Source organism: Pholis gunnellus (assembly GCF_910591455.1).
Source record: "Pholis gunnellus genome assembly, chromosome: 14".
Classification (NCBI taxonomy): Eukaryota; Metazoa; Chordata; class Actinopteri; order Perciformes; family Pholidae; genus Pholis; species Pholis gunnellus.
In genome coordinates, this window is record NC_136541.1 from 1,195,737 (window position 1) to 1,221,581 (window position 25,845).

The 25,845-nt window shown below is 44.0% G+C and overlaps 1 protein-coding gene across 1 annotated transcript in view; it reads left to right on the top strand.

Annotated features, from left to right (window-relative positions):
* Nucleotides 1-2,400: 2,400 nt before the first annotated feature.
* The window catches only part of kcnq3 (potassium voltage-gated channel, KQT-like subfamily, member 3), a gene marked incomplete at both ends in the record, with an annotated part of 75,290 nt that continues 51,845 nt past the window's right edge, over nucleotides 2,401-25,845 (top strand). Inside the window, one exon of the mRNA XM_079173621.1 lies at nucleotides 2,401-2,723. Within this exon, the coding sequence (XP_079029747.1) occupies nucleotides 2,401-2,723 (323 nt within the window). The remainder of the gene's footprint in view (nucleotides 2,724-25,845) is intronic.

The following is a 25,845-nucleotide window of genomic DNA, read 5'->3' on the forward strand; positions in this document are numbered from 1 at the left end:
TTCTCTTGTGCACATTTTGGAGGAACTCTTTTACAAATAAATATATTTTCCCTGCGTGACCTCTGACCCTGTCGATGACGTCACTACCCGCGTCGTTCGGCTCTACCGGAAGTGACGCTGTTACCAGGTGAGTCAGTGGACAGGTGGAGCAGCAGGAACACAACGTTTACATTTAAAAAACCCACTGAATCATATTTAATATGTAATACACAATGAACGATTCGAGTGTTTGTGCGCTGGAATTTCCGATTTTATGATCGCAGCACTTGAACGTAACAGTTCACCTGTCGTGTCTTCACGTCAGCGTCTCGAGCTCCAGCTGTTATATTTAATTCAGATGTCACACAAAGTGCATTCTGATATGTGTGTTTGGTGTTTTGGGGGATTTGATCAAATATAAAATATAAAATATAATAATAGCCACTGGTAGAATGTGTGACGTCAGATTTAGTCTTATTGTGAAGTTTATCACTTAACTTTAATAATACAAAAACTATAATGTAATACACATACATGCAGAGATACTTGTACTACTCATATATATTCTGCATAAATAAAAGTTGCAATTCTGCAATGATTAAAAACATCAAAGAGTTCTTAAAGCATTAAAGTAACAGCATTGTTGTTCAGAAAGTTATATTAATACAAATATACTTTGATTTATTTGAAGCATGTTTATAGTTCCAGCTGGAGGAGGAGGAGCTCTAACTTATTTTATATCTTGTTTATTCAGCATATTCTGGTCAAATCATATTTTATAGATGATGTTGTGTTTGTACAATATTAATCTGCAAAGTAACTCCAGCTGTTGAAGTACAAAGCAGCATGGATTTGAAATACTCCAGAGTAAAAGTACCTCTAAGTTGTACTTAAGTAGCCCACAGTACATGACAGCTTGTGTTCCATCAGACCTGCAGCATGAAGATGGTGAACACACACTGTGTGTGTCTGTCTGACGCTCCTCCTCCTTTTATTGAGTGAAGATATTAAATCAGTGAGTTGATGAAACACAGACGTGTGTTTTGACTTCATGGTGACTTTTACTGAAGATTCATGATTCAGTTATATTCTTCTTGTACTTTATGACTCATAGTACAACTTGTTATATTTATACATGTGTGTGTATATTTATGTGTGTGCAAATATAGTATATGTATATATATATGTGTGTGTGTGTGTGTGTGTGTGTGTGTATGTCTCTCTCTCTCTCTCTCTCTCCCTCATTCTGCTTTTCCTCCGTTACAGTTTCAGTATCGACCTCCTTCACGCAGCATCTCTCCGCCTCCACCCTCCTCCTCCTCCTCCTCCTCCTCCTCCTCCTCCTCCTCCTCTCCGTTGCCGCCTCAGCGCCTCTTCCTCTGCAGGTGGATGGAGGCTGGAAGCACCGGAGACACGAGCCATGCACGGGAACCGCTGCCGGTAGGGCTCGGCTCGGTTCGGTTCGGCTCGGTTCGGCTGCTTGGAGCTTGTTCGTGTCTTTTGTTTCCTCCCGTGTCTCTTTATGTGGCGTGTTTGTGTGTGAGGGGATGCAGCGTGATGCCAGGTCTTTGTCTCCCCCGTGTGTGTGTGTGTGTGTGTGTGTGTGTGTACATGTGAGTGTGTGTGTGTGTGTGTTTGTGTGTGTGTGTGTGTGTGTGTACATGTGAGTGTGTGTGTGTGTGTGTGTGTGTGTGTACATGTGAGTGTGTGTGTGTGTGTTTGTGTGCGTGTGTGAGGGCTGTTTGGCAAGTGAGCAGTTGTTGCTCGCTGCCTTTTGGATTTTAAATTGATTGATTGACAGGATTCAGTCTCGCAGGGATCAGGTGATTTATGTCTCGTGAATTCTTTATAATATTCTCTATAATAATAATAATAATAATAATAATAATAATAATAAACGCGTGTGTGCTCTCCAGTGAGTTTATCCCACTTTAGTGGTGATCTCACCTCCCGTGTTGTGTCACTGTGATATTCAGTGGTTTTATAATCAGCGCGTGCGGCTCTTTTTGCGGGATTTTACGCGCAATTCTTCCAAACGTCTCGTCGGATTTCTGCTCTGTTCACCTCAAAATGTACCAGATGCCGATAGTCTGCAAAATAAAGGATGTAACGCTCTCTCTCTCTCTCTCCCTCTCTCTCTCTGCCTCCCTCCATCCTCCCTCTCTCTCTCTCTGCCTCCCTCCATCCTCCCTCTCTCTCTCTGTCTCCCTCCATCCTCCCTCTCTCTCTCTCTCTGTCTCCCTCCATCCTCCCTCTCTCTCTCTCTCTTCCAGTCAGACCGCTGAGCAGCTCCCTTCGCTCCGGGGACCACATCCTTAAATGACCCGCGGCTGAGAAAAAGGGGGTGTCTCCGGGATCCAGCGCCCCCCCCACCCCGGATCATGGCATGCTGCCCACACGGGGCATCATCCTGCACTGACCATGGGGCTCCGGTCCAGGACCGTCGCTAGCGGCTCGGAGGAGCAGAAGAAGCAGACCTCCGGCGCTCCTCCCGGGGACTTACTGGACCAAGGCGGCGGAGGAGCGGATAAGGACGGCGCCCTGCTGCTGGTGGCCTCGGGCCGGGAGGACTTCAAGCGGGGCTCGCAGGGCATCGGCATCGGCATCGGGCTGCTGGCCAAGACCCCCCTGAACTACACCCGGCCGGCCAAGAGGAATAACATCCGCAGGAGGAGGATCCAGAACCTGCTGTACGACGCGCTGGAGAGGCCGAGAGGATGGGCGCTGCTCTACCACGCGTTCGTGTGAGTACATCGATCACTTTGTTCAGTAAAGAAACAGCTGATCGCTGCAGGAGCCAGCGGTCTCACTTCTGGTTGCAGCAGTTTCTAGTCCATTAACGGGGGCTGATGTGGAATCCAGTTAGGCTGGAATCTAATATTGATGCGGAATGAATAGTTTCCTCCCGAATGTCACCGAGGCTCATTGGTTATGCAGCTGGCTCAGCGCGCGCACAGCTCACCTGTCTGCGAGGCTGGATGGAGACTCAGCCTCCTCTTAAACCAGCAGAGTTACATAAGTGGAGCTCCAGCAGATGGCTGGTCGTGGTGCGTGATCAGTGAGATATGTTTGGGTGAAGTAGGCTTATAGGTTACAAAACGGTGGGCTCAGAGGAGGAGGTTGGTCCTGGTCCTGGTCCTGGTCCTGGTCCTGGTCCTGGCTGTAGCTCTGGTTGAGTGCAGAGTTTAGTTCAGAACTCAGCAGAATGTGGTTGTTATCTGCTTTGTTATTTGCTTTATTCACCGTTTGATAAATAATTCCCAGAGGTCAAAGAAACGTCTTCAGCTCCTGAGATATGAAAGGAAATAGTTTTCTGTTTCTGTCCGTCATCGTATTTAGTAAAAAACAACATGTTTACAAAGTGTTTCATCAGTAGCAACATGAACTTTGACTTGTTTCAATCCGTCTGTAGTTAACTCAGTTTATTAATGGCGGGAAAATGAAAATGAAGCTTTTCTTTTCTTTACATCCCGACTGAAGCTGAATCAGATCCTCCGGTTGGAGCCGGTGCTGCTCTCACTTTCCTGGGTTTTCAGTTTGGATGATTTTATCTTTGTTGGTTTCTCCACATCAGCAGCTTCCAATCAGCAGTTATTGATGATCATAACGTCCATCTTACTGTAATAAAGCAGGTAAAGGTATCTCTGGTTGTCACTTCTCTCTTCCTCTCTGACGATGAGGACGTCGTGTCACGGAGCAGAAATGAATATTCTCAGCCGGTATCTCATAACTGTCGACCTTTTTCTTTTCTCCTGTCTCATGAGCGTTGTGTATTAATAGGACGGTGGAGACCGGCGGGCAGGAAAACACCTTTTTAGTTTCTTTGTTTTCATGTTGAAGCTGCAAACCGATCATCTAGAGTCGAGATCAACAGACATTTAGTGGCTTCCTGCTTCTTCTTCTCTCTTCTTTTTACCACTGAGCCATAGAGGTGCAACTAAAACTCACGGGCCAGATCAGAAAAAAAGAACAAAGTATAATATTCTAGTATTTTATAAACAGGCGAATAAAATGCATTTTTGAGAAAAAAACCACGAGAGGTCCTTCAGCATGCGGCCGTGAATGAGCGCCTAAAACATGATGCGGTGTGTGTGCAGCGGTGTGGGAGACGAGCTCTATCACGCACAAACACCTCAGATCACATCATCTCCCGGCGGAGACGATAACGAGACGCTCTCTCTCGTCCTGTTTTCTTATTAAAGAAACGTACATCAGCTCATAGATTTACAAACATCAATATCTTTCTCCAAATATACACTTTTCAGAAAAACTGAGAATAAACCAGTTTAAAGTATTTCATCAGCTCAAGTATTGGTAGAAATTCAGTAAATTCTGTGTCGTCACTTCTTTAGACCTGCTTTGTGTTTCGGGGTAACGTGGAACTTTAAGTACCTAAAGACTCCTCCTCCTTCTTTTGTATGTAACTGATCTACTTCACCCCTATTCACCCGCACCGCGCTCTCAGGTCAAACGTTTTCGGTCTTCCGTCCGTCCCACGCACTCGCCTTCCGACCCCGTGGTGACCGAGCGGTCGAGGCCGTAGCACCGAGGCGGTGGATGCTCTGCTGCACCGCTACACATTCAGAAATCAGCTCAAAACTCTCCTCTTTAGACCGGCGTCTATGTCCCAGAGCTGCTTTTAAACCATGTTTTAACTTTGTGTTGTCTGTGTAAATGATTGGCCCTGTGGTCACATTGTGTTTTTCATGTTTGTAGTTCTGCCCTAAAGCACTTTGTGACTTACTTACTTACTTCTTCTCACCTGCTGACCGACGCAACACTCAATAACTGGAGCGAGAGACGAGAGAGGAAAGGCAGCGAAGAGGCTGACTCATCCTTCACCCTCAGCACGCACGTTTCCCTGCAACACAACATATGCAACTTCCAATATGGCCGCTCCATATGGGCTGCAGGTGTCAGAGCTGCACTCAGATCACATGTGCACATTCTGCCTCTGATCAGCTGATATCACACACAAAACAAGTTAGAGAGCCAAATTCATCTCCTGCTGGGTTTGGTGTGAAATCCTCTCGGTAGCACAGGAAGTGACGAAATCACAGATCGTTTTTTTGTCTCGTAACGTATGATGTCATCAAGCAGACAGCGTAGCGTCATCCAGCTCTGACCAGTAACCATCCGTCTCTGCTCCATAGACATGAATGGTTCCAGATGTTCTTCATGTTCAGGCTGCTTTAGTGGATTTGGAGTTCATCGTGATTAAACGTAGTGATACTCGTTACCCAGAGAGGAAACCTGGTTGTATAGAAGTCTATGAGAAAATGACTCTACTTCTCTCTTGATTTATTACCTCAGTAAACATTGTAAACATGAGTTTATGGTCTCAATCTCTAGTTTCAAGTCTTCTTCAATACAGGATGATGTTCATTTAGTAAATGATGGTCCATTTAGAGTCACACAGACCATAAAGCAGGGGATGCTTTAGGCTTACGTCACTTCACCGCAGTCCAACTATGGTAACTTCCTGTTCACTGGTTGCAAAAATCCCAAGATGACAAACCAATGAGTGATGTCATGATGACTACATCCTCTTCTTATAGACAGTCTGTGATTGGCCAAAGTATCCTCATACAAGGCTTCGTGTGAAATGTATTCCTCGTTCTTTGTGTTTTCCTACGAGAGTCCAGCAACACGTGTCGATGTACACTCGTGACATGAACACAGTCTTTTCTAAATACACGTCCGTCTTCACAGGAAACTCAGCGAGCTTTAGGCAACAAAACTACTCAGTGAGGTTCAGGAAAAGATCGTCGTTCAGGTTAAAGTAACTGTGGAAGTGTCGTAGTTGAAGTACACAAGTCACGTGACAAAAACGTCCAACGTTTACGTCGTTTCACACGAAGAACAAACGGCGGTGTCCTCACTGAAAGATCGCTGTTTGTTGGACCAAATACACCAGACTCCATTGATAAAAACAGTCATTTTACAGTAGAACTATGCTCGACGTCGGTAAACATTAGAAACTCTCTGAATGGTAATTCGGGTGAACCGATCCTTAAATGTAAATAATAATTGTAAAACCAGAGATGAGACTGAAGATGAATCCATCCCAGATGTTCACGCAGCACATCTTCTGCAGCTTTCAACCAGCGCTGAGCTCCTCTCCGGCTCTTTGGGTGTGAAGCGTCTTGCTCGAGGGCACTTCGGCGGCGTGCTGGTGACAGCAGGGGAAGCGTTACTCACGCTCTTCACCCGCTGATGATGATGCACAGCCGACACTTCAACGTGACACACGTAGAGGAAGCAGAGGATTAAAGAGCTAGAAGTAGATACAGAAAGAAGGGGGGGGGGGGGGGATGTTTGAAACTCTTTATTTGAACAAAATCAACATGAAGAGTTCACAGACACACCTCTAAATCATCTTCATCTTCATCAGGGTCTGACCTGGAGTTACTCAACAACACAAAAACATCGTGTTTAAAGTGAAATAATCCAGAATATGAACCTCTGAAGCTCCGGCTGCTTCAGGGCGTTGCTTCCTCACGTATACTCGTTTCTCTGTAACATGAAGTCCTGCTGCTCTATAGAACCGCCATGACTAGAAGAGAACTACAACATGTCTTTAGTGCACAACACCACCGGCACTCGTTAGACTTTAATCATTAAAAAAATAAATAAACGTAAATTTAATTTGTTTGATAATTTATTTTACAAAAATTGGAAAACACTGGAATCAATAAATCTAACTTGTAAAATCTTACTAACATTTTAAAAAACATGCTTTTCAGACTCGTCGTTCGTCATTTCCTCTGACGGTTTGACTGACAGCCCAAATAATTGAACTCAAGCCGACGTTTCTTTTGTTCACTTCTTCTAACGTCAGCTGACAGACTTTGGATCACTTCAGTTTCAGAGGATTTAGATGAAGTGAAACGATTGAAACGATATTCACATGATGACTAAAGGTCTGCAGAGAAGTCTTTATTATTATTTATTATGAAAATAATCAAATGTATTTATATCAGACTGACCTCAGAGAGCTGAAACACATTAGAGGATGAATTGATCAGCCGGCTGACAGGAAATGAATAAGTAGTTTTGTTAATTGATTATTCCCGTTGTGATCGATAACGGTCCCGGCTGCTCCGATGCTGCCGGGTTCGTTCAGTCCTCTTTGATATAAAGCAGAATAGAGTTAGAACGGAGCAGTTCATCAACCGGAAACACAATCACATGTTCAGAGATGAAGAAGCACCAACAGGACTAATGACCTCACACCATTTAAAGAACCAAGAGATGAAGTCGTCTCTTCCTGCTTCTGTAACTCATGTAATCTGTCGTTTGATCTGTGAACGAATGAAACTAACGTGTGTCTGTAACACACCGAGGAGCCTGAACTCCGTTAGTGGAACTATTTGCTCGTCGATGAAGTTTTACCAGCGATTTAAAGTTAAACTTCAGTTTAACCGAGTTACAGAAACTGATTTCAACTTGAATACAAATTGTCTCTGAACTGTAGCTGTACTGGTTCCCACAGAGTGTGTGTGTGTGTGTGTGTGTGTGTGTGTGTGTGTGTGTGTGTGTGTGTGTGTGGGTGTGTGTGTGTGTGAGGGAATGTCAGTTTGCACAAGTATCAAACTCAAGCGGCCGTTACAGAACGGTGACATCATGTTAGTTACCATAACAACACTGTTGGAGGGAGTGAAATCAGAGAGAGAGAGAGAGAGAGAGAGAGAGCGAGAGAGAGAGAGAGAGAGAGAGAGAGAGAGGGAGACAGAGAGAGAGAGAGAGAGAGACAGAGAGAGAGAGACATAGAGAGAGAGAGAGAGAGAGAGAGAGAGAGAGAGAGAGAGAGAAACACGAGATGTTGCTCATCAGCAGTTCTTCGTGGTGAACCTTGGCCTCGTCCTCTCATCCAGACGAGCCTGACAGGCGGACTTAGTTCCCAGAATGCACGGCTGTTTGATGCCCCTCCCCTCACTTCTGCAGAATGTTGATGTTTGTTTGTTTGTTTATTAACCAGAATGCAACAGCAGCAAACAGCAGCAGCTGTGGGTGCAAAGATAACAAGCTGTCAGTGTGGGTGATGTTCACGGATCAGACTCTGCAGGTGGAGGACGTTCTCCACCGCCTCACCGGATTAAAGTCACAAACACATGAGACGAGGGTGGTGCTGCTCCGACCGGTTCAACGTTCTGCAGCAGCTTTAAACACACACGTTAGATCAGAGGTTGTGTTTGATGCTGGTTGCATTTTGCACATACAGTGCGACGCCGTATATACGTCTCTGGTGTCGACCTGTCAATCACTGTGTAGCCCCGCCCCTAAAGCATCCCCTGCTTTATGGTCTGTGTGACTCTAAATGGACCATCATGTACTAAATGAACATCATGCTGTATTGAAGAAGACTTGAAACTAGAGATTGAGACCATAAACTCATGTTTACAATGTTTACTGAGGTAATAAATCAAGAGAGAAGTAGAGTCATTTTCTCATAGACTTCTATACAACCAGAGGAGTCGCCCCCTGGTGGACACTAGAGAGAATGCAGCTTGAAGAGCAGGAGGTTGCCGCCTGATTACAACCAGTAATTAAGATGGATTTTATTTGGATTCAATGTATTAATTGGACCTACACTAAAAACACTTGTTTACCAAAAAGCATGTATGAGACCCCAGATGTGTTTTCTTATGTTTTCTTTCTATATATTGTTCTCTGGCCTCTCTTCTATGAAGCCCGGCTCTTAAAGAGACAGACTCTCCAGTTATCTGTTCCTCTTTGCTGCCTCTCTGATTAATGCGCTCCCGTCTGCTCCATTATCCCATCGTGTGATAACGGCTTTAATGGTGCTCCGGCAGATCATGTGACGCTTAGATTGCTCACAGGTTGACATTAATTAACTAATTATGTGTCCTCTGGAGATACTTTGTAGCAACAGAGCTAATGTAGTTGCTTTAAAAGGGGGTTCATCTCACTTTCATTTCTTAGAATTGTAAAAGTTAGTTTTTTGTCTATTTCTGCAGGTCCATGACATAAAAGTTTAAATTCCAGGTTGTAATTCAGCTATCAAACACACTGTATTTCCCCCTTAATTCTGGTTCATTACAACTTATATTTGCACTTGTGTCATGATCATTCCCATCAGTAATGATGACATTGATCTGTGGACCTGATGAAGACGGACATTCACTGAAAGAATCCTGTGTTTAAATTATATCCAGTTCTAGAACGTGTCTATGAATTCTTATTTAAAAGGTGTAAATGTCTGTTTTGCTGGTTTTCTGTCACTTTAAAGTAAAACACATCTGTTGGTTGATTAGCGTCTGCTTGGTAACGAGGCCAGAGCGTCTCCATCGGCCGAATCCGGTAAATATATTTAACGCTCCGGGTCTGAAGGGGTTAATAAGCCGATCACAGAATATTTCAGGTCAAATATTCCAAACACGTGTGTGAGATGATGCGGAGTGTAACACGACAGTTAAAGTGTGATGAAGCTGCGATACGAAGCCACAACCAGCGCTTAAAGAAAGTAATGAATAAATGTGATGCGGAAAACGACGTTTCATTATGTTGAAAGCTTTTTGAGGGAAGACGGACTCCGCTGGGACAGAGACACAGCACCACACTTCATTAAGAATACTACAGATTGTTCTGTGTAGTGTTGCTGCTATACTGATGACGTTATTAGTCATTGATGTCAGAATATATCGACACATCTTCATCAGATTATGAAACACGTTCGCTGGTTCCACCTGCTGAAGTCTAAGGATTCACTTTTTCTTCTGTTTGTATCTTTGAAAGTTTAACATCTTTGGTTTTTCTTTCGACTCATTTTCCCCCAATTTCAAGCGACAAATCTATGAATCAAAAAGTAAAGAAAGTATTTCTCGATTAAGAGAATTTTAAGAGTAAATGAATTCTTTTAACTTGGAAACAACAAGAAAAAGCTTTTTCTGTTGTTTATTCCGGAGCTTTCAACTGTGAGGTTTGTAACTGGACGTTGAGTTCCTCACAATAATGAGAAGACTATAAGTTGCAGCACAAAGTATAATGTAGACGCTGTTATGCTGCTTGTACTGGATGTACCGGACAGATTTAACATCCTTCTGAGTCTCCATTTCACTCTGAATCCGCTCTGAGTTTGCTGAGCCAACAAAAAGCTATTTTTACCTCCACAGAGGAACCTCGGTGCACATAATTACCTCTAACCAGCAAATTACCGTCTGAATCCAGGCTGAACGAGATTAATGTCGCACCTAAATGTCACATCCGTCTCTCCAGACGTCGTCCTCCTCGTCTCTCGGAGCAGCACATCGCTCAGCAGACATCCAGCGTGCTCGTGTTGTTGCCTTCGTATCAGCGGAGACGGACGTCTGGTCTCTGCAGGATAAGAAATGTGTCTTTGTGTCTTTGTTTCTGAGGAGTTTGGGTGCTGATGCATTTAACAAACCTGCATCCTGCTGATGTTTAGGACTTCAGATGTGAGCTCTGGTGTCTGTGAAGCTCTTTACATCTTCAATCGCTGTCAAGACGCCTTTTCTGGGTAATGCTGTGTTTCCTCACTGCCTCCTAGTGTCTCAGTCCACCAGCTGTGGGTTAGAAGTTCGGTCACAAAGATATTAGATGGATGGATGGATGGATGGATGGATGGATGGATGGATGGATGAATAGATGGATGGATGATAGATAGATGGATGGATGAATAGATGGATGGATGATAGATAGATGGATGGATAGATGGATGGATGGATGGATGGATGGATGGATGAATAGATAGATGGATGATAGATAGATGGATGGATGAATAGATGGATGGATGATAGATAGATGGATGGATAGATGGATGGATGGATGGATAGATGGATGGATTGATGGATGGATGGATGAATAGATGGATGGATGAATAGATGGATAGATGATAGATAGATGGATGGATGGATGGATGGATGGATGGATGGAAGGATGGATGGATAGATGGATGGATGGATGGATAGATGGATGGATGGATGGATGGATGGATGATAGATAGATGGATGGATGGATGGATGGATGGATGATAGATAGATGGATGGATGGATGGATGGATGGATGATAGATAGATGGATGGATGGATGGATGGATGGATGGATGATAGATAGATGGATGGATGGATGGATGGATGATAGATAGATGGATGGATGGATGGATGGATGATAGATAGATGGATGGATGGATGGATGGATGATAGATGGATAGATGGATGATAGATGGATAGATGGATGGATGGATGGATGGAATATTGTTCAAAAATGAGTTTTGATTTCATGAGAATCTCAAAGGATTCTCAGTTCTCAGGACGGAGACGCTGGGCTCACACGTCAGAGATGTTTCATCAGTTTGATTATTAGACATCAGAGACCAGTTCTAGAATAACTCTTCACCATCTGAAGGCTGGCTAGAGGACGTTCTGTCAAACCACTCTTCTCTTTATTCTTCCCGACGCTGAACGTTTTCAACAGTTTTGTTCGGACGGACACGATGAAACAGACGTAGAGTTGTCGCCTGCAGCTCATCATGAGGCTCTTCAGCGATGAGGACCTCTGAACGGCACGTCGCTCCACAGCCGAGGAGCTAGTTGAGCTCAGATGACTCAAAAAAAGAAGAACATTTAAAGTCTCTGCTCCGGAAAAAAACCAGCAATCAGATTGCAGTTTTGGGGATTATCTTTAATATTTGAATGAAAGGATGAATCTTTGTGGAACATGCTGACAGGTTCACGTCTCAGCTTGTTGTCCAGACGTTTGATCGTCGTCAACAAAAGCTGCAGGAATGAAAAAAGCTGCATTCGTCGTTCTGTTCTTCCTGAAACGCTTTTATTTTGTAGACTCACCATTTTCCTCCTGCAGCTCCAGTGAGCTGTGATCAGATGAACTCCTCTTCTCTTCTCTTCAGACCTTTTGTTTCCTGCGAAGATGAAATAACGTTGAAATAATAAAGACACGGCGGGAGAAATGTAATCCATGCGAAGGTGATTCTTTATGTACTACTTAGTCTTTCATGGTCGTCTCTAAAACATAACTCAGTAGTTTTGTTGCCGAAACACAAGTTGTTTCCTCTGAAGACAGTTTATTTTGAAAAGACCGGATATGACGCGTGTTGCTGAACTCGCAGGAAAAAGAACCAAACACGAGGATGAGCAGCGAGTAAAACGCTTCAGTCTGATTTAACTGTTAAAGAAAGACTGTCGGTCTGTAGACGACGGTTCGTAGTCTGTTCACCATCACGTCCTCAGCATCACGTCAGTGGAAACAGATCCTCTCATCAGAGGCTGCTTCTGTGGACCGTGGTGGGTTCAGGTCCTAATGGACTCTGTGGTTTGTGGTCGTTGAGCGTAGAGACATTTATCAGAGAGATGAACGCAGCAGCAGCAGACAGAAGCAGAGAGTCTTTGTAACGTTGCTATAACTTACTCAGAGATGTTTTAAATGAATAAAAAGTGATCAAGTGGTCGAACAGTTCACTAACAAAATCACTATTCACACGTCTGAGGACGATACAAAGAAGGACAATTAGATCTTAGAAGCTTTAGAAACAAAATCTACATTTAAATATTGATCAGTCAGATCAAAGAGTTTACAGGATATTCAACCTTTGTTGCTTCAGAATGCTTCTAATTCTTGACTTGTTTCTTCACAGATCTCGTCTAAAGGTATTAAAGTAGTTCATGAATATGAGATGTGAGTTATCAGATGATCACAGTCCCTCCTCGTCGTGGAGGAGGCTGCTTTGTGGCGCGTTGCCGGTTCCACTCGTCGTCTTTTTGATTCCTCACAGCTTGTTTAGTTTGTACGTCTGCTGGTGTTTCACAGAGTAATGAGAGTAAACACTTCTACAGCTACCAGAGCGAGTACAATCAAAGCTTCAGAGACACAACTCAGTGAAAACGTTTCAGCGTCTCGCAGAGAAAACTGTCCGGAGTGTTTTTCGTCATCTGATCTTCTCTCGTGATTGACCAGCGATCAAACTATTTACAGCGAATATTGATCGATGCTGTTGTTTGTCAGAGAGGCCGGCCGTCGTTTTGAAGCCCCACAAAAAGAACATGATGTATTTATCTTTAGAAAAACATAACTGGATAATGATGTTAAGATTAGAAAGTGATTTGCAGGTTTCAGGTGTGACGAGTCCGGTTTATCTCCTGAGTCTGCAGCTACATGTTCATTTAGGACTCCCTCCCACTGAGCTGGCTCTGAGCCCAGCTCATGAGCTGCTGCTGCTGCCAGATCCTGCATCCAAAACCTCCACGTCACACACCGGCCTCATCTGAATCAGTCGCTGCTCATCCGCCTGGTTTCAAACACATTCTTCTTCTTCTTGTAGCCGTTTCCGGCCTGACGTGGTGTGGGCTCACCCTGCGTTTATTTAAAGAATACAAGTGTGTTTAATTGCTGAATCGATGGAGGTGATTATCCAGCGTCTTGTTGTTGAGACGTTGCTCCGCTCTGCCGGAGCACTTATCTGTGAAAGTCAAAAGGCTTTCACGAGGCTGGATCAGGAGTTCATGAGCCGTCAGGTGTCGTTCGTTGGGCATGAGAACGCTGGAGAGGAGGTGAGGGTTGACTCGGTGCTGCACACCCGATCAAACCTGCAGAAAGAAACAAAGAATGTAGCAGGAGGGGATTCAAGGTGGACCACCCTCCTAACAATCAGAATATATTGGAAAATATCTTGTGCAGGAATAACTAGAAGGCCGTTTCCATCAGTGAAAACGTACTGCGTCGCGTCGACGATGATCCTCTGTTGGCGTCACGCTTTTACAATCGTGAACGCACCCTGTTGTCTTTCTCTTGAGCTCCATCACCAGAAAACACCAGAAGCAGAAATTCAATCGTCCTGCCGTCATCATTATTTGTACATTCCTCCCTCGGCCTCCCTCCATCCTCTCCTCCACGCCCTGCTTGCTTTTTCCTCCCTCCCTCTCTTCCTCCCCCGGATCCAGACGACTGTAACGTTCGCGGCGCCCAGAGGCTCCGACCTCCAACCTCCAACCTCCCCCGAGGCCTCGGCCTGCTGCAGAACGACGCCGTCAGCTTTTGGTTTACGTCGGGTTGTGTGTAATCTTCAGGTGTGAGTCAGCGAGCTGGAATGAAGAGTCGCACACTCATGATTTAAAACGTGTGAAGCTGTTATTTCTTCTCATTCAGAAGGTCGAAGCACCAGACTGGAGTTCTGTGCCGGCAGAAATTCAAACGTTTGGGTCATTTCTACACAGAGAAAGTCTATTTGTGAATCTAAAGACAAGTGTTTTTTTATGTTTTTGGGGATTTGCCAAAATTCTAAAGTGACATTTTGAAATCTTTTACTCGTTTAAGGCGCCGTGTTCAACCTTTTTCTGATAAACATGTCATTTCATACAGGAGACCACGTGTCCTCCCTTGTTGTTTTAACCCAAAAGCAACCTGTTTGGTTTCAGTGGTTCTTCTGTAAACCACTGTAGCTGGTGAGCTAACCACTAGCATGCTAGCCAGCTGGGGACATGATAGTGCTAACTAGCCGCAAGCTAGCTGGGGGACATGATAGTGCTAACTAGCCGCAAGCTAGCTGGGGGACATGATAGTGCTAACTAGCCGCAAGCTAGCTGGGGAGATGATAGTGCTAACTAGCCGCAAGCTAGCTGGGGACATGATAGTGCTAACTAGCCGCAAGCTAGCTGGGGACATGATAGTGCTAACTAGCCGCAAGCTAGCTGGTCAGTTAGGAAATGGATGTATTTGCATTCGATCTACAACTGTCTGCACACCAGGCTTCTTCTTTAGAGAAGTTAAAGCTTAAACAGAAAGTGGATGTTGTGATGAAACTAATGGAGCCCTGAATCATCAGACTGTCTCCCCTCAAAGACAGGACAGTTGGTCAAAAATGTCCCATCACTGGTCCTGAAAGATGAGCACAGATTTACATAAATTATATTAAACTGTGGTGACTAAAAATGCTTAAAGTCCTGAAATTGCTCCCCACAAAGTGCACGTAGACCCTGTTAGTGAGTGATTTGATAAGTTTGTTTTAAGTGGATCCTCAAAGTGACAAGTTTAACAGATAAGTGCACAAATCTCCTGCTCCGGGGTGGTTTGGTGGAGCTGCACAGCTGCAGTTTAACATCTGGCTAACGACGATTCTCGCTCGTTTCGTCTCAGAGGATGTTTACGGCTCGAAGGACGGATGCTGGGAATCACAGTAGTAAGTGATCACACGGAGCCTCGCTCATAGTTTTATTGTTATGAGTTTTAAGACCGATAATCAACACAGGACCAGAGGACCAGAGGACCAGAGGACGGATGATGGGAGACGAGGGCTCTGACCGGGTTCATCATTCTATTGTTATCAGAGAAACAAGCGGTGTCGAACACTCGAAAGGTCTAATTAGAACGACTCCTCTTTATTACACAACATCTTAAAGGAACAGCCCGAATAAAACCTCTGAGGATCGGCTTCAACTGCAGCGGGTTCAATTTTGTTTCAGTGTAATCTTTAGCGTCTGAGTCGCTATATATATGTGTATATATATACACATATATATACACACACAATAATATAATATTGGATGACGTTTGTGCTGTTACTTGTCAGGTATTTGCTTGAGTTGCTAAAAAACGGTGTTACGTATTCTGTGATTTAACTTCAAATCTTCAAATGTATTTCACCGCATTGTGGCGTTAATTCATTTGATTGGTGTTGTAATAATGATAGTATTAAACGCAGTACAAGTACTAGATTCATTAGTGGTACCAGCAGCAGCAGTAGTAGTAGTCGTAGTAGTAGTACTAACATTTCAGTAGTAGTAGTACTGGTTCTAGTCGTTCTAGTAGGATTTCTCTGGCAAACATATTCTCACCTTCACTGATGGGTTGATTTGATCCGACACACACACACACACACACACACAGACACACACACACACACACAGACAGGGATCGATGGTGCAGGAGGAGCAGTCAGACCCTGAGGAGGATGATCTTACCGGGAGGAGAAAGGAGATCTGGCCTTTGTGAAGGGAAACCCCCCCTCTCTCCAATCCCACAATCCCTTTCTGCTCTGCCGGCGCTGAACACCAAACCTCAGCCACGGCTCTCAGACCCTGTGTGTGTGTGTGTGTGTGTGTGTGTGTGTGTGTGTGTGTGTTACACGCTCTTAAGTCTGTAATTTCAGTCCCTTCTGAATCGGCCCTGTCAGCGATTCTCTTCTACTTCCTGTAAGACGACGGTGAAAACAAGCGGCTCCCGTCCGGGCCGACGTCTCTCTCGCTGCTTGTGAATCGCTGCATGATGGTGTTTTGGGAAATCTGTTTGCACTTGAAAGCAGCAGCTTTCATTACACGTCGAGATTTCACCCAAACGGTGTGAAATAACAAGTGGAGATTAAAGTGCTGCACAACTAATAATTATGAATGAGATTGATCTCTGATCGATCCCTCAGTGTGAAGAGACGGATTCATTTTCTGCCACTGATTCATGCTGATGTTTGTTATTTGGTCTCTTTGAGTTCGGAGGTTTATTCTTGATCTTTGGGTTTCATTTTTTACACCTCAGTCAGACTCACAAACCTTTTTCACCATAAATACATATTTAGTTTCTTCCAGCAGTTCCACTCAGGTTTCTTTTTATGTGCAAATTGTAAATGTGAAAACACGTCTTCACTGATGAAGACCTGAGGAATAGTGAGGACGTCTTTGAGTGTCAGAGACTTTGTGTTCTGCCTTCTGGTGACTTTTAAAGAATTTAAAACCTGCTTCTGTAATGAGCACACTGCTACGGTGTCTTTATATTCAATACTTCACAGCAGAGAAGAGAGAATGATTCAGCCCTCTGGCATGAATCTCTTGCATTCGTCCGTCCATTTTGAGTGTTTCTCTTCTTTTCAGAGCCACTGAACTGCGTTTCTGAAACACATTATTTCTAACGGCTCGGCTGAATCCAGCGTCGACTAACGCAGCAACATCTGGTGCAGCTGTACTGTTGTCTGGTGGGAACAGTAGGGCTCGTTACTCGCTGTACAGTTCCAGAAGATTTGTCATAAATGGGGAAGAAATACAGGAGAAGTGGGAGGAAACGGTGAAATCTGTGTTTGCACCGATGATGAAGACTTGAAGTAGTGATGCTGTTGTTGACTTATTTAGTTATTTAGTTATAGTAATAGTTATTTACTTTGGAGGACGATGCTGTTTCGTGTCTCCGAATGTTCATTTTCAAACTGCGTTGGATGAAAGTGAAACCAGCGGGTTCCTGTTCCAGTGAAGCACACATTTCCTCCCGTTGTTCCAAAGATGACGCTTGTGGTTGTCGGGTCCCATGTGACCGTGTCAGACCAGTGACATAGTTTTATTTTCATCAATAATAAAGTATGATATCATCTCAAAAACCACTGCATGCATTCATGTCTCCACCAACAATAAGGATCCTCGTTGACTTTGTTAAATAAACGACAGATTGCATGTCGTGACTGCGTTGGGCTGCATTCGGAGCAGCATAACAGTCACTCCTCGTACTGGAGCTCTGGTTTAGATCATCAGCAGCGTGTCCTCTGAATCCCGTCGGGGGGGTCATTACTCTGCAGGTCCAGCTCGAGAGCTTCCTCTTCATTAGCCGATGATGTACGGCCGGCTGCTCCAATCGGAGAGCTCGTAGCAATTACAGCGAGGCCCGAGCTGCTTAGAGACATTAGTGAGGTGCTGGCCTTGCTCAACCATGCTAACCGTGTTAGCATCTCTCTCTGTCCTGAGGAACAACACTGTGTGTGTGTGTGTGTGTGTGTGTGTGTGTGTTCTGGGGGAAGCTTTGACGCTGTGTGTGTTAACAATGAATTTGCAGTTAATTTGCGCAGACAGATGTTTTTTTTCTGTGTTCGTGCACGTTGCAGGAGTTCATTTCCTGGTGACGGGAGGATGAATGTGTGAGCATGTTGTGCTCTGTAGTGGATCATCTCAAACTGCACCAGCGTTGGAAGAAAAGCTGAATAAAAGTGTCAGAGATTCACCACTTCCTGCCGTCAGCAACTTCACAATAAAAACCCCACAATCAGCTGTCTTTGCTGGAACGTTTGACCCGTGAAGCCGCTGCAGGACGTGTTGGTGCTGTGAGCCGACAGCCTGACAGGAAGCTCTGCAGACACTTCTCTTCTTCTCTCTGACGTTCAGCTTCTGCTTGTGATGAAATGTGTGTCCGTCGTTCGTGTTCCCCTCAGGATGAACCGCAGTGACGATCCTCTGACTTTGAGCACAAAGCGACGCCGCTAATGTCTTTTTCTTTGTCGCCAAACAACAAAATATCAATCTTTTGATTCGACTAATCATTGCAGCTTTTTGTATTCATGCATCCATCCACTAGAGCCGCCACACACACACATCCAGCCTCCCCTCCATCCTCACACACTTGAACACACACACACACACAGTCTCCTGCAGCCCGTTCAGCAGCAGCAGCTTCCTGTCGGTGTGTTTGTGTGCTGTTCGCCTCCCTGGGATCCATTTTGGAAAGTGACAGCCTGCGGTTTGAAGCAGACGTTATTTAACCAGGCTGCAGCTCCCAGACCTGCTGCAAAAGCTGCTTTTCTTTTTTGTGGTAGATGAGGCTCATTGGAGGGTTTTCATTTTTTTACTTTGACATCTTTATGTAGAAATCCACCCGTCTCCTCAGCCTGAATCACTACAGCGTGGTCTGGAACGCAGAAGAGCGTCCTGTTATGGTTCACATTAACGTCTGGTGTCAGTTTCCAGGCTGTTCTTACTCTACCGATTAAAATCAACGCGCTGTAGCTCACAGATATCCCATTAAATCAATTTCTTCCACGAAGTATAAAGACTGCAAAAACCCACACAGAGCGAGTGGGAGGCGGGACGTTAAACAATGTTTGATATCGCAACACTCAGCATATTAACGTTGTATTGTGATAATATCGTACCGTGGGGCCCATCACTGACAGATACATTGTTTTTATTGGTAAATATGTCCTCAAACGTGAAATAGTTCATGTTAGCAGGAAGTCCAGACTTCTCTCTCCCTGTGTGAGTTTTCCTTCCAGACGCTGGTCTCACAGTAAAGAGTGAGACGGCATCAGACTGCAGACCCCCCCCCCCCCCCCTCCAGCTCACCCTCCCTACAGGCGACAGAGCACTTAGCTCCAGTGTGAAACTACGCTCTCATCATTTATTCATACTTTATTTTGCACCAGGAACCATTTGTTCTAACCCCCCCCCCCCCCCCCCCCCCCCCCACCTCCCCTTCCGTAACAGCGCATGGCTTCCAAAGCCTCCGAGGCTCGTCCTGATGCACGACTGACCCCCGTAATGCTTCCTGCTTCCTGAAGGCCGGCGATTAGGCCTCGGGGTGATCGGCTGCGTCCACAGAGTTTGTTTCTTCCTCGGTTCTTTTGGGAAGTCGGAGTCGGAGACGGGTTTTTTCTTTTTTTTTTTACAATTAAGCTTTGGAGAAAAAAATCGACATTTTGGTCACGTGTGACACGATACTAGAGCTAAAACAAAACAGCGGCGCTCACGTCATCGGAGGTGCGTTGACTTGCTTTATGATGCGTTCAAGCTCCGTTCAGTAAAAACGACTGTTGAGTGATGGTAGATCATGACGTTATCATGACGTTATCATGACGTGTTCTAATGTAAACTTTTAAAAAATGTAGTTTTCGGAGAGAAAATAAAATTCATTTTAAATTCACTTCCTGTTCACTGGCTGCAAAGAAAAGCAACATGGCGACGGCCGTAATCCAAGATGGCGACGGTGAAATCACCAAAGTCGAGGCTTCAAAACATCAGTCCAGAATTGTATGAAGCTAGAAACATATATATAATATATAATATATAATATTTCTTCTGGTTTAATTTAAGCGCTGGATTAAGTTTTGAGAGTATTTTAAAGGTTTTTTAATCTTTGCATAATGAAGTCCACGAGATATTTTTCCTCTCCGTAGAGGTTACGATCCGGCCTGGTTTCACCTCAGAGGTGTGTGTGTGTGTGTGTGTGTGTGTGTGTGTGTGTGTGTGTGTGTGTGTGTGTGTGTGTGTGTGTGGGGGGGGGGGGGGGGGGGTTCACGTTAACATGGTAATGAGGTCTTAACTGAATGAACCGAGGCAGCGGAGGTTTTATCCGCTTGTGTTTAACACATATTGAAGCCAAATCGCTGGCAAAGATGCCGCCCCACGGGGGGCGGTTGAAGGGCGGGAGAGGACACAGCGGGGGGGGGGGGGGGGGGGGCTGCTGACTTGACGGATTGGATTTTCCAATTCCAAACGTTTCTAAAGGGCAGCAGCAGTTCCTGTTTGAGAGGACAATGACTTTTTCACTGCGTCTTGTTGGTTGGAATCACTTTGTTTACGGGTCGAGGACAAAGTGAGATACGAGAGGTCTGACTGAACCTCCAGAGTTCTGTGTTTGAGCTTCGCTGGAACAGAGTGATGCGGTTACACTTCTCTTTGTAGAAAAGATTTAGTTATTTTCTTATAACAATGTGGCAGTTTGTAAAATAGTTTTCTGTACCGGGACACAAAAAAGTTTCTTTCATATTATCTGGGACTATTTATTTTTCAGAGCGACCAAAACAAAAGTAAGGTTTAACAAAACTATTTAGTTTGTTTTAGAAAAACTGTCTCAACATTTTGGGACACGCGGTGTTGGACACGTGGTGTTGGACACGCGGTGTTGGACACGTGGTGTTGGACACGCGGTGGGACACGTGGTGTTGGACGTGTTGGACACGCGGTGTTGGACACGCGGTGTTGGACACGCGGTGTTGGACACGCGGTGGGACACGTGGTGTTGGACGTGTTGGACACGCGGTGTTGGACACCGGTCTGGTGGTTGAAAGTCCTGAATGTGTGTTGGACACGTCCACCTCCACTCTCCTCCACCAGCAGCAGACTTGTTTAATACTACGTCACTGCTTCTGACTGTGTGTCTCCACATCTAAAGGATCCTCATTGACTTTTCATCGGTTTTGTTTTTGTGCTTAGCGTCACGAAATACAACCCGTGTCCGTGCACACGATGCCTGGCTGGGTCCAGACTTTCTCATTGTTACTGCTGAACATTCACTAAAACATAGTTTCAGAAAACATTGGAGACAGAGTCTTGATTCATATCTGTGGTTTTATTATTCATTTTTTAATTTTTGGTTAAATGTTTCGTCCAATAGTTCTTGTGTCGTATAATTAATCACCTCTTACATGTTATTCATTGAGAGCATGAAGATCTGCGTCATAAACGATCTCTCGTCTTAAAATGAACAGACGTCGTGACACGAGACACAACCTTCTTATTAAAGAAACACAGCAGAGTCAACTCCTCCTCCTCCTCCTCCTCCTCCTCCTCCTCCTCCTCCCGATGGCTCCTGGTGTTTGCTGCCGTCTCTCCCCACATGATAGACGAGGAGCTCGGGACGAGACGGGGCTGAGGACTCCTCTCGCTCCGTAGCCTTTAAGGGATAATTAGATCTGGAAAACATTTGGGCTCTGGGACGACGTGCACGTGTCTTCTTCCTCGCGGCGTAATGGAATCTGCAGAACAGATGGCACCGAGGAAGACCACACCCTGAGCCGAAGGCCTCCAGTAGAAACATGTTCCTCTAAACATCTCCGTCTATTCATCTGCTGTTAAATCTCTTTGTTCCGGTACGATCACAGAACAGTCTCGCTGACCTCTGATTGGTCAATTAACAGCAGAGGCGTCTCGAGCTCCAAGTAATCTGATTATTGCTGATGTAATCTGGTTTTAGGAGAATGCCAACGCTGGTTTCCTGTTTCAGGTGAAGCAGAGGAACCGGCTTCATTTGTTTCTCACAGGACGAGTGTTACCTGGAGACCTCTAGTGTTTTGTAATAATCATTAATAAGAGGTTGTCTGTGATCTTAATCCCATGTGAATCTTCTCAAGTAAATATTCCACTGCAAATTACAGACCATAACACAGGACTTTCACCCAGGAGATTGCTGTTCGTGTCCCATGTGAAACATCAACTTATTTGAGCTCATGCGTAACTTATGTACTCATATTAAACATAACAAAGAAGCATTATACATCATTTAAAGCCAAACCCAACCACGTCGTTCTGTTGCCTGAACCTAACTAAGCTGTTTCCTGTCAACACGGCAGTTTATTTTGAAAAGACTGTTATTTACTCGTGTTGCTGGACATTCAAAGGAGAACACCTGGAGGTGTTTGTCTTCTGTCCACATCCTGCAGGATCTCCACGTCCACTAAAGACCAGATCCTGTAACCTCCTGTTGGTTAAGATGAGTTGCATTACAGAAAAGCACCGCTTCTTCCTGAATGATAATCCTGCATGTCTTTGTTTGTTTTTTGCATCTTTTTACGTTTCACGTCTCTTCACCGACACATTCCTCGACATGCATTTCCTCTGAGCGCTGTCAGCAGAGCGTGACGTCACCGGCGCCACAACATCGCAGTGATTCCTCATAAACTCGAGAGGGAAGATGCTCTAATGTGCAGCATGCAGCCTGACGGGTTCTGTGTGTGTGTGTGTGTGTGTGTGTGTGTGTGTGTGTGTGTGTGTGGTCTGAGCATGTGCAGAGCCCGCTGACATTTTGCAGCCTTGTGAATAATTGATCACAGGCTTCACTTCGTTGAGTGTTTGTTAGTTGCCCTCAAACGCTCGCTCAGCTCCTCCTTCGGTCCGTCAGTCTCTGCGTTTCCTTTATTCACTCGTTTTTTATTTCTTTATTTCTCAGAACTTTTCAAAGGTTGTACTGAACCATGAATCCTCAAATACCAGCTAGTCTTTATATAACGTTAGCGTCTAAAATCATTTTAAATAATGATGATATCAGGATGTTATCTTCTCTTTTATTCGGGATGAAGAAACTATTTTTTCTTTTTTAAATCCTGACATTTAGTTTCCTGAAAGTATCACTATTGTAACCTCCATGTTTATCATGTTTCCATTATTATAATAGTTACAGAGGCGTCAACACGCTCAATACGCTGTTTGTTGCATTATTCTCCGAAACGCACAACAGGCCAGTGTGAACTGAAAAACTGAATTCTGAAATTTAAAAGTGTACACTTCAAATAAAAACATTTGGTTTCATAACTGGCCTGTTGAACTGAAAAATCAAGGAGACGAGTGAAACCGGCAAAACTCCCTCAACGATGAAGAGGGACTATATTATCTATAAACGTATATCTCATATTCATGCACTACTTTATTACCTTTATACAAACCCTGTGAAGAAACAAGTCAAGAATGAGATACATTACAATGAAACAAAGGTTGAATATCCATGTTCCGGACCTCCTGCTGAGTGGACTTTCTCTCTGGTGTTGTTCTGATACGATGTTTCATTAAAAGTAGATTAACTCTGAATTTTGAAAAAGGGTCCAATTAGAAGCTACTGGAAACAATAACAGAGTGAAAACAGAAAGAAAGCGAGAGCAGCAGAGTGATATGAACCCTAAGAAACAAAGTCTAACTGATATATTTATATTAAAATGTGTAAATTGCGTCTATAATATGAGTCTGTCTCAAATGAAAGCCTGGTCCTCTGGAGGTAAAGTTCTCAGCGTCTCTTTAATCATTCTCTGTCGCCGCTCGCTCAGTTTCTTGCACCAGCTGTCAGATGTCTCTTCTTTCCTTTCTCTCTGTTTGTTTTCCCTTCTTTATTTCTCTGGTGACTCTTCCCTCATCTCCCCAAATCCCCTCTCTCCGTCTACTTCTGTCTTTGTTTCCTGTCAGTAGCCGTCAGAGATGAACTCCATCCCCCCGCTCTCTTATTCCAACTCTCTCCTCTGCGGTCGCTCTTCCTCAGCTGTGCTTGTAAAGACAGTAAGAGGCCGTAACTGTGACCTGTGACCTCAGCCAGAGGGTTTGTCCTGCTGTCAGTGGCCGGAGAACATGTCCCAGAACACAGACTGTAAATATGAAGTGGACCTGTTGGTTTAGTTGCCTAAAGCTAACTGTTGGTTTAGTTGCCTAAAGCTAACTGTTGGTGTTGTTATCTAAAGCTAACTGTTGGTGTTGTTGTCTAAAGCTAACTGTTGGTTTAGTTGCCTAAAGCTAACTGTTGGTGTTGTTATCTAAAGCTAACTGTTGGTGTTGTTGTCTAAACCTAACTGTTGGTGTTGTTGTCTAAAGCTAACTGTTGGTGTTGTTGTCTAAAGCTAACTGTTGGTGTTGTTGTCTAAAGCTAACTGTTGGTGTTGTTGTCTAAACCTAACTGTTGGTGTTGTTGTCTAAACCTAACTGTTGGTGTTGTTGTCTAAACCTAACTGTTGGTGTTGTTGTCTAAACCTAACTGTTGGTGTTATTGTCTAAAGCTAACTGTTGGTTTAGTTGTCTAAAGCTAACTGTTGGAGTTGTTGTCTAAAGCTAACTGTTGGTTTAGTTGTCTAAACCTAACTGTTGGAGTTGTTGTCTAAAGCTAACTGTTGGTTTAGTTGTCTAAAGCTAACTGTTGGTTTAGTTGTCTAAAGCTAACTGTTGGTGTTGTTGTCTAAAGCTAACTGTTGGTTTAGTTGTCTAAAGCTAACTGTTGGTTTAGTTGTCTAAAGCTAACTGTTGGTTTAGTTGTCTAAACCTAACTGTTGGTGTTGTTGTCTAAAGCTAACTGTTGGTTTAGTTGTCTAAAGCTAACTGTTGGTGTTGTTGTCTAAAGCTAACTGTTGGTGTTGTTGTCTAAAGCTAACTGTTGGTTTAGTTGTCTAAAGCTAACTGTTGGTTTAGTTGTCTAAAGCTAACTGTTGGTTTAGTTGTCTAAACCTAACTGTTGGTGTTGTTGTCTAAAGCTAACTGTTGGTTTAGTTGTCTAAACCTAACTGTTGGTGGTGTTGTCTAAACCTAACTGTTGGTTTAGTTGTCTAAACCTAACTGTTGGTTTAGTTGTCTAAAGCTAACTGTTGGAGTTGTTGTCTAAAGCTAACTGTTGGTTTAGTTGTCTAAACCTAACTGTTGGTTTAGTTGTCTAAAGCTAACTGTTGGAGTTGTTGTCTAAAGCTAACTGTTGGTTTAGTTGTCTAAACCTAACTGTTGGTTTAGTTGTCTAAACCTAACTGTTGGAGTTGTTGTCTAAACTTAACTGTATGTAGTTATTTTAAGGACAGCCATGATGTGTTTTTAAACCTAACTAATCGGTTTATTTGCATTAATCTAACTTTTGGTTTTAACATCATTTCGTTGCAGAGGAACACAAAAGAACCCGGACATTTTGAGTCGCTCTACACAATCATATTGCATGTTGTGACTATTTGTGTTGGTTTTGACTCAACGTTGCTGCTTTCCCAATAAACATGCTCTTATAATAACACACAGTAGCCTCCAGCGCTACAACAGCAACGTTAGCACAGAAGCTTTAACACACAAAGGAAGAACGGGCTGCTGCTTATAAAGAACCAGATGATTTAACGGATAAGAAGAAGATGGAGGAGAAATGGAGCAGAGACAGAACATCGCTCACGCTGAGACACAAGCTGCAGGATCATTAATGTTGAGGAGATAAAACTGAAGCACATGTGGGAGAGCAGATGGGAGCAGAGTCCAGAGTTATTTTGAGTTTCACAGGGGACACTAACAGCAGCGTCCTTGGTGAAAGTCCTGTGTTTGTTTGAGCCTTCTATCCCCGATAAGCAGAACATTTTGCTCTTTAAGCTATACGTCACCTGACTTCCTCCTTTGCTCATAATTACTACGACCACTAGAGGTCGCCGCCCAACAGTGAGCGTGAATATCGATCGTAATAAGCTAAGAAAGAAATAAGAGCTCAAACCTCAACTGGAATGATGAGCAACAAGTTGGGAACATCGACTAATTTCTAACATATTGTTTTTGATGTTAAATTAGTATTTTCTCAACAAACCACCTTTAACCCTCATCACCTTCTAATCAATATGTCATTTAATGTTATAGTTCAATTCACATGTAAT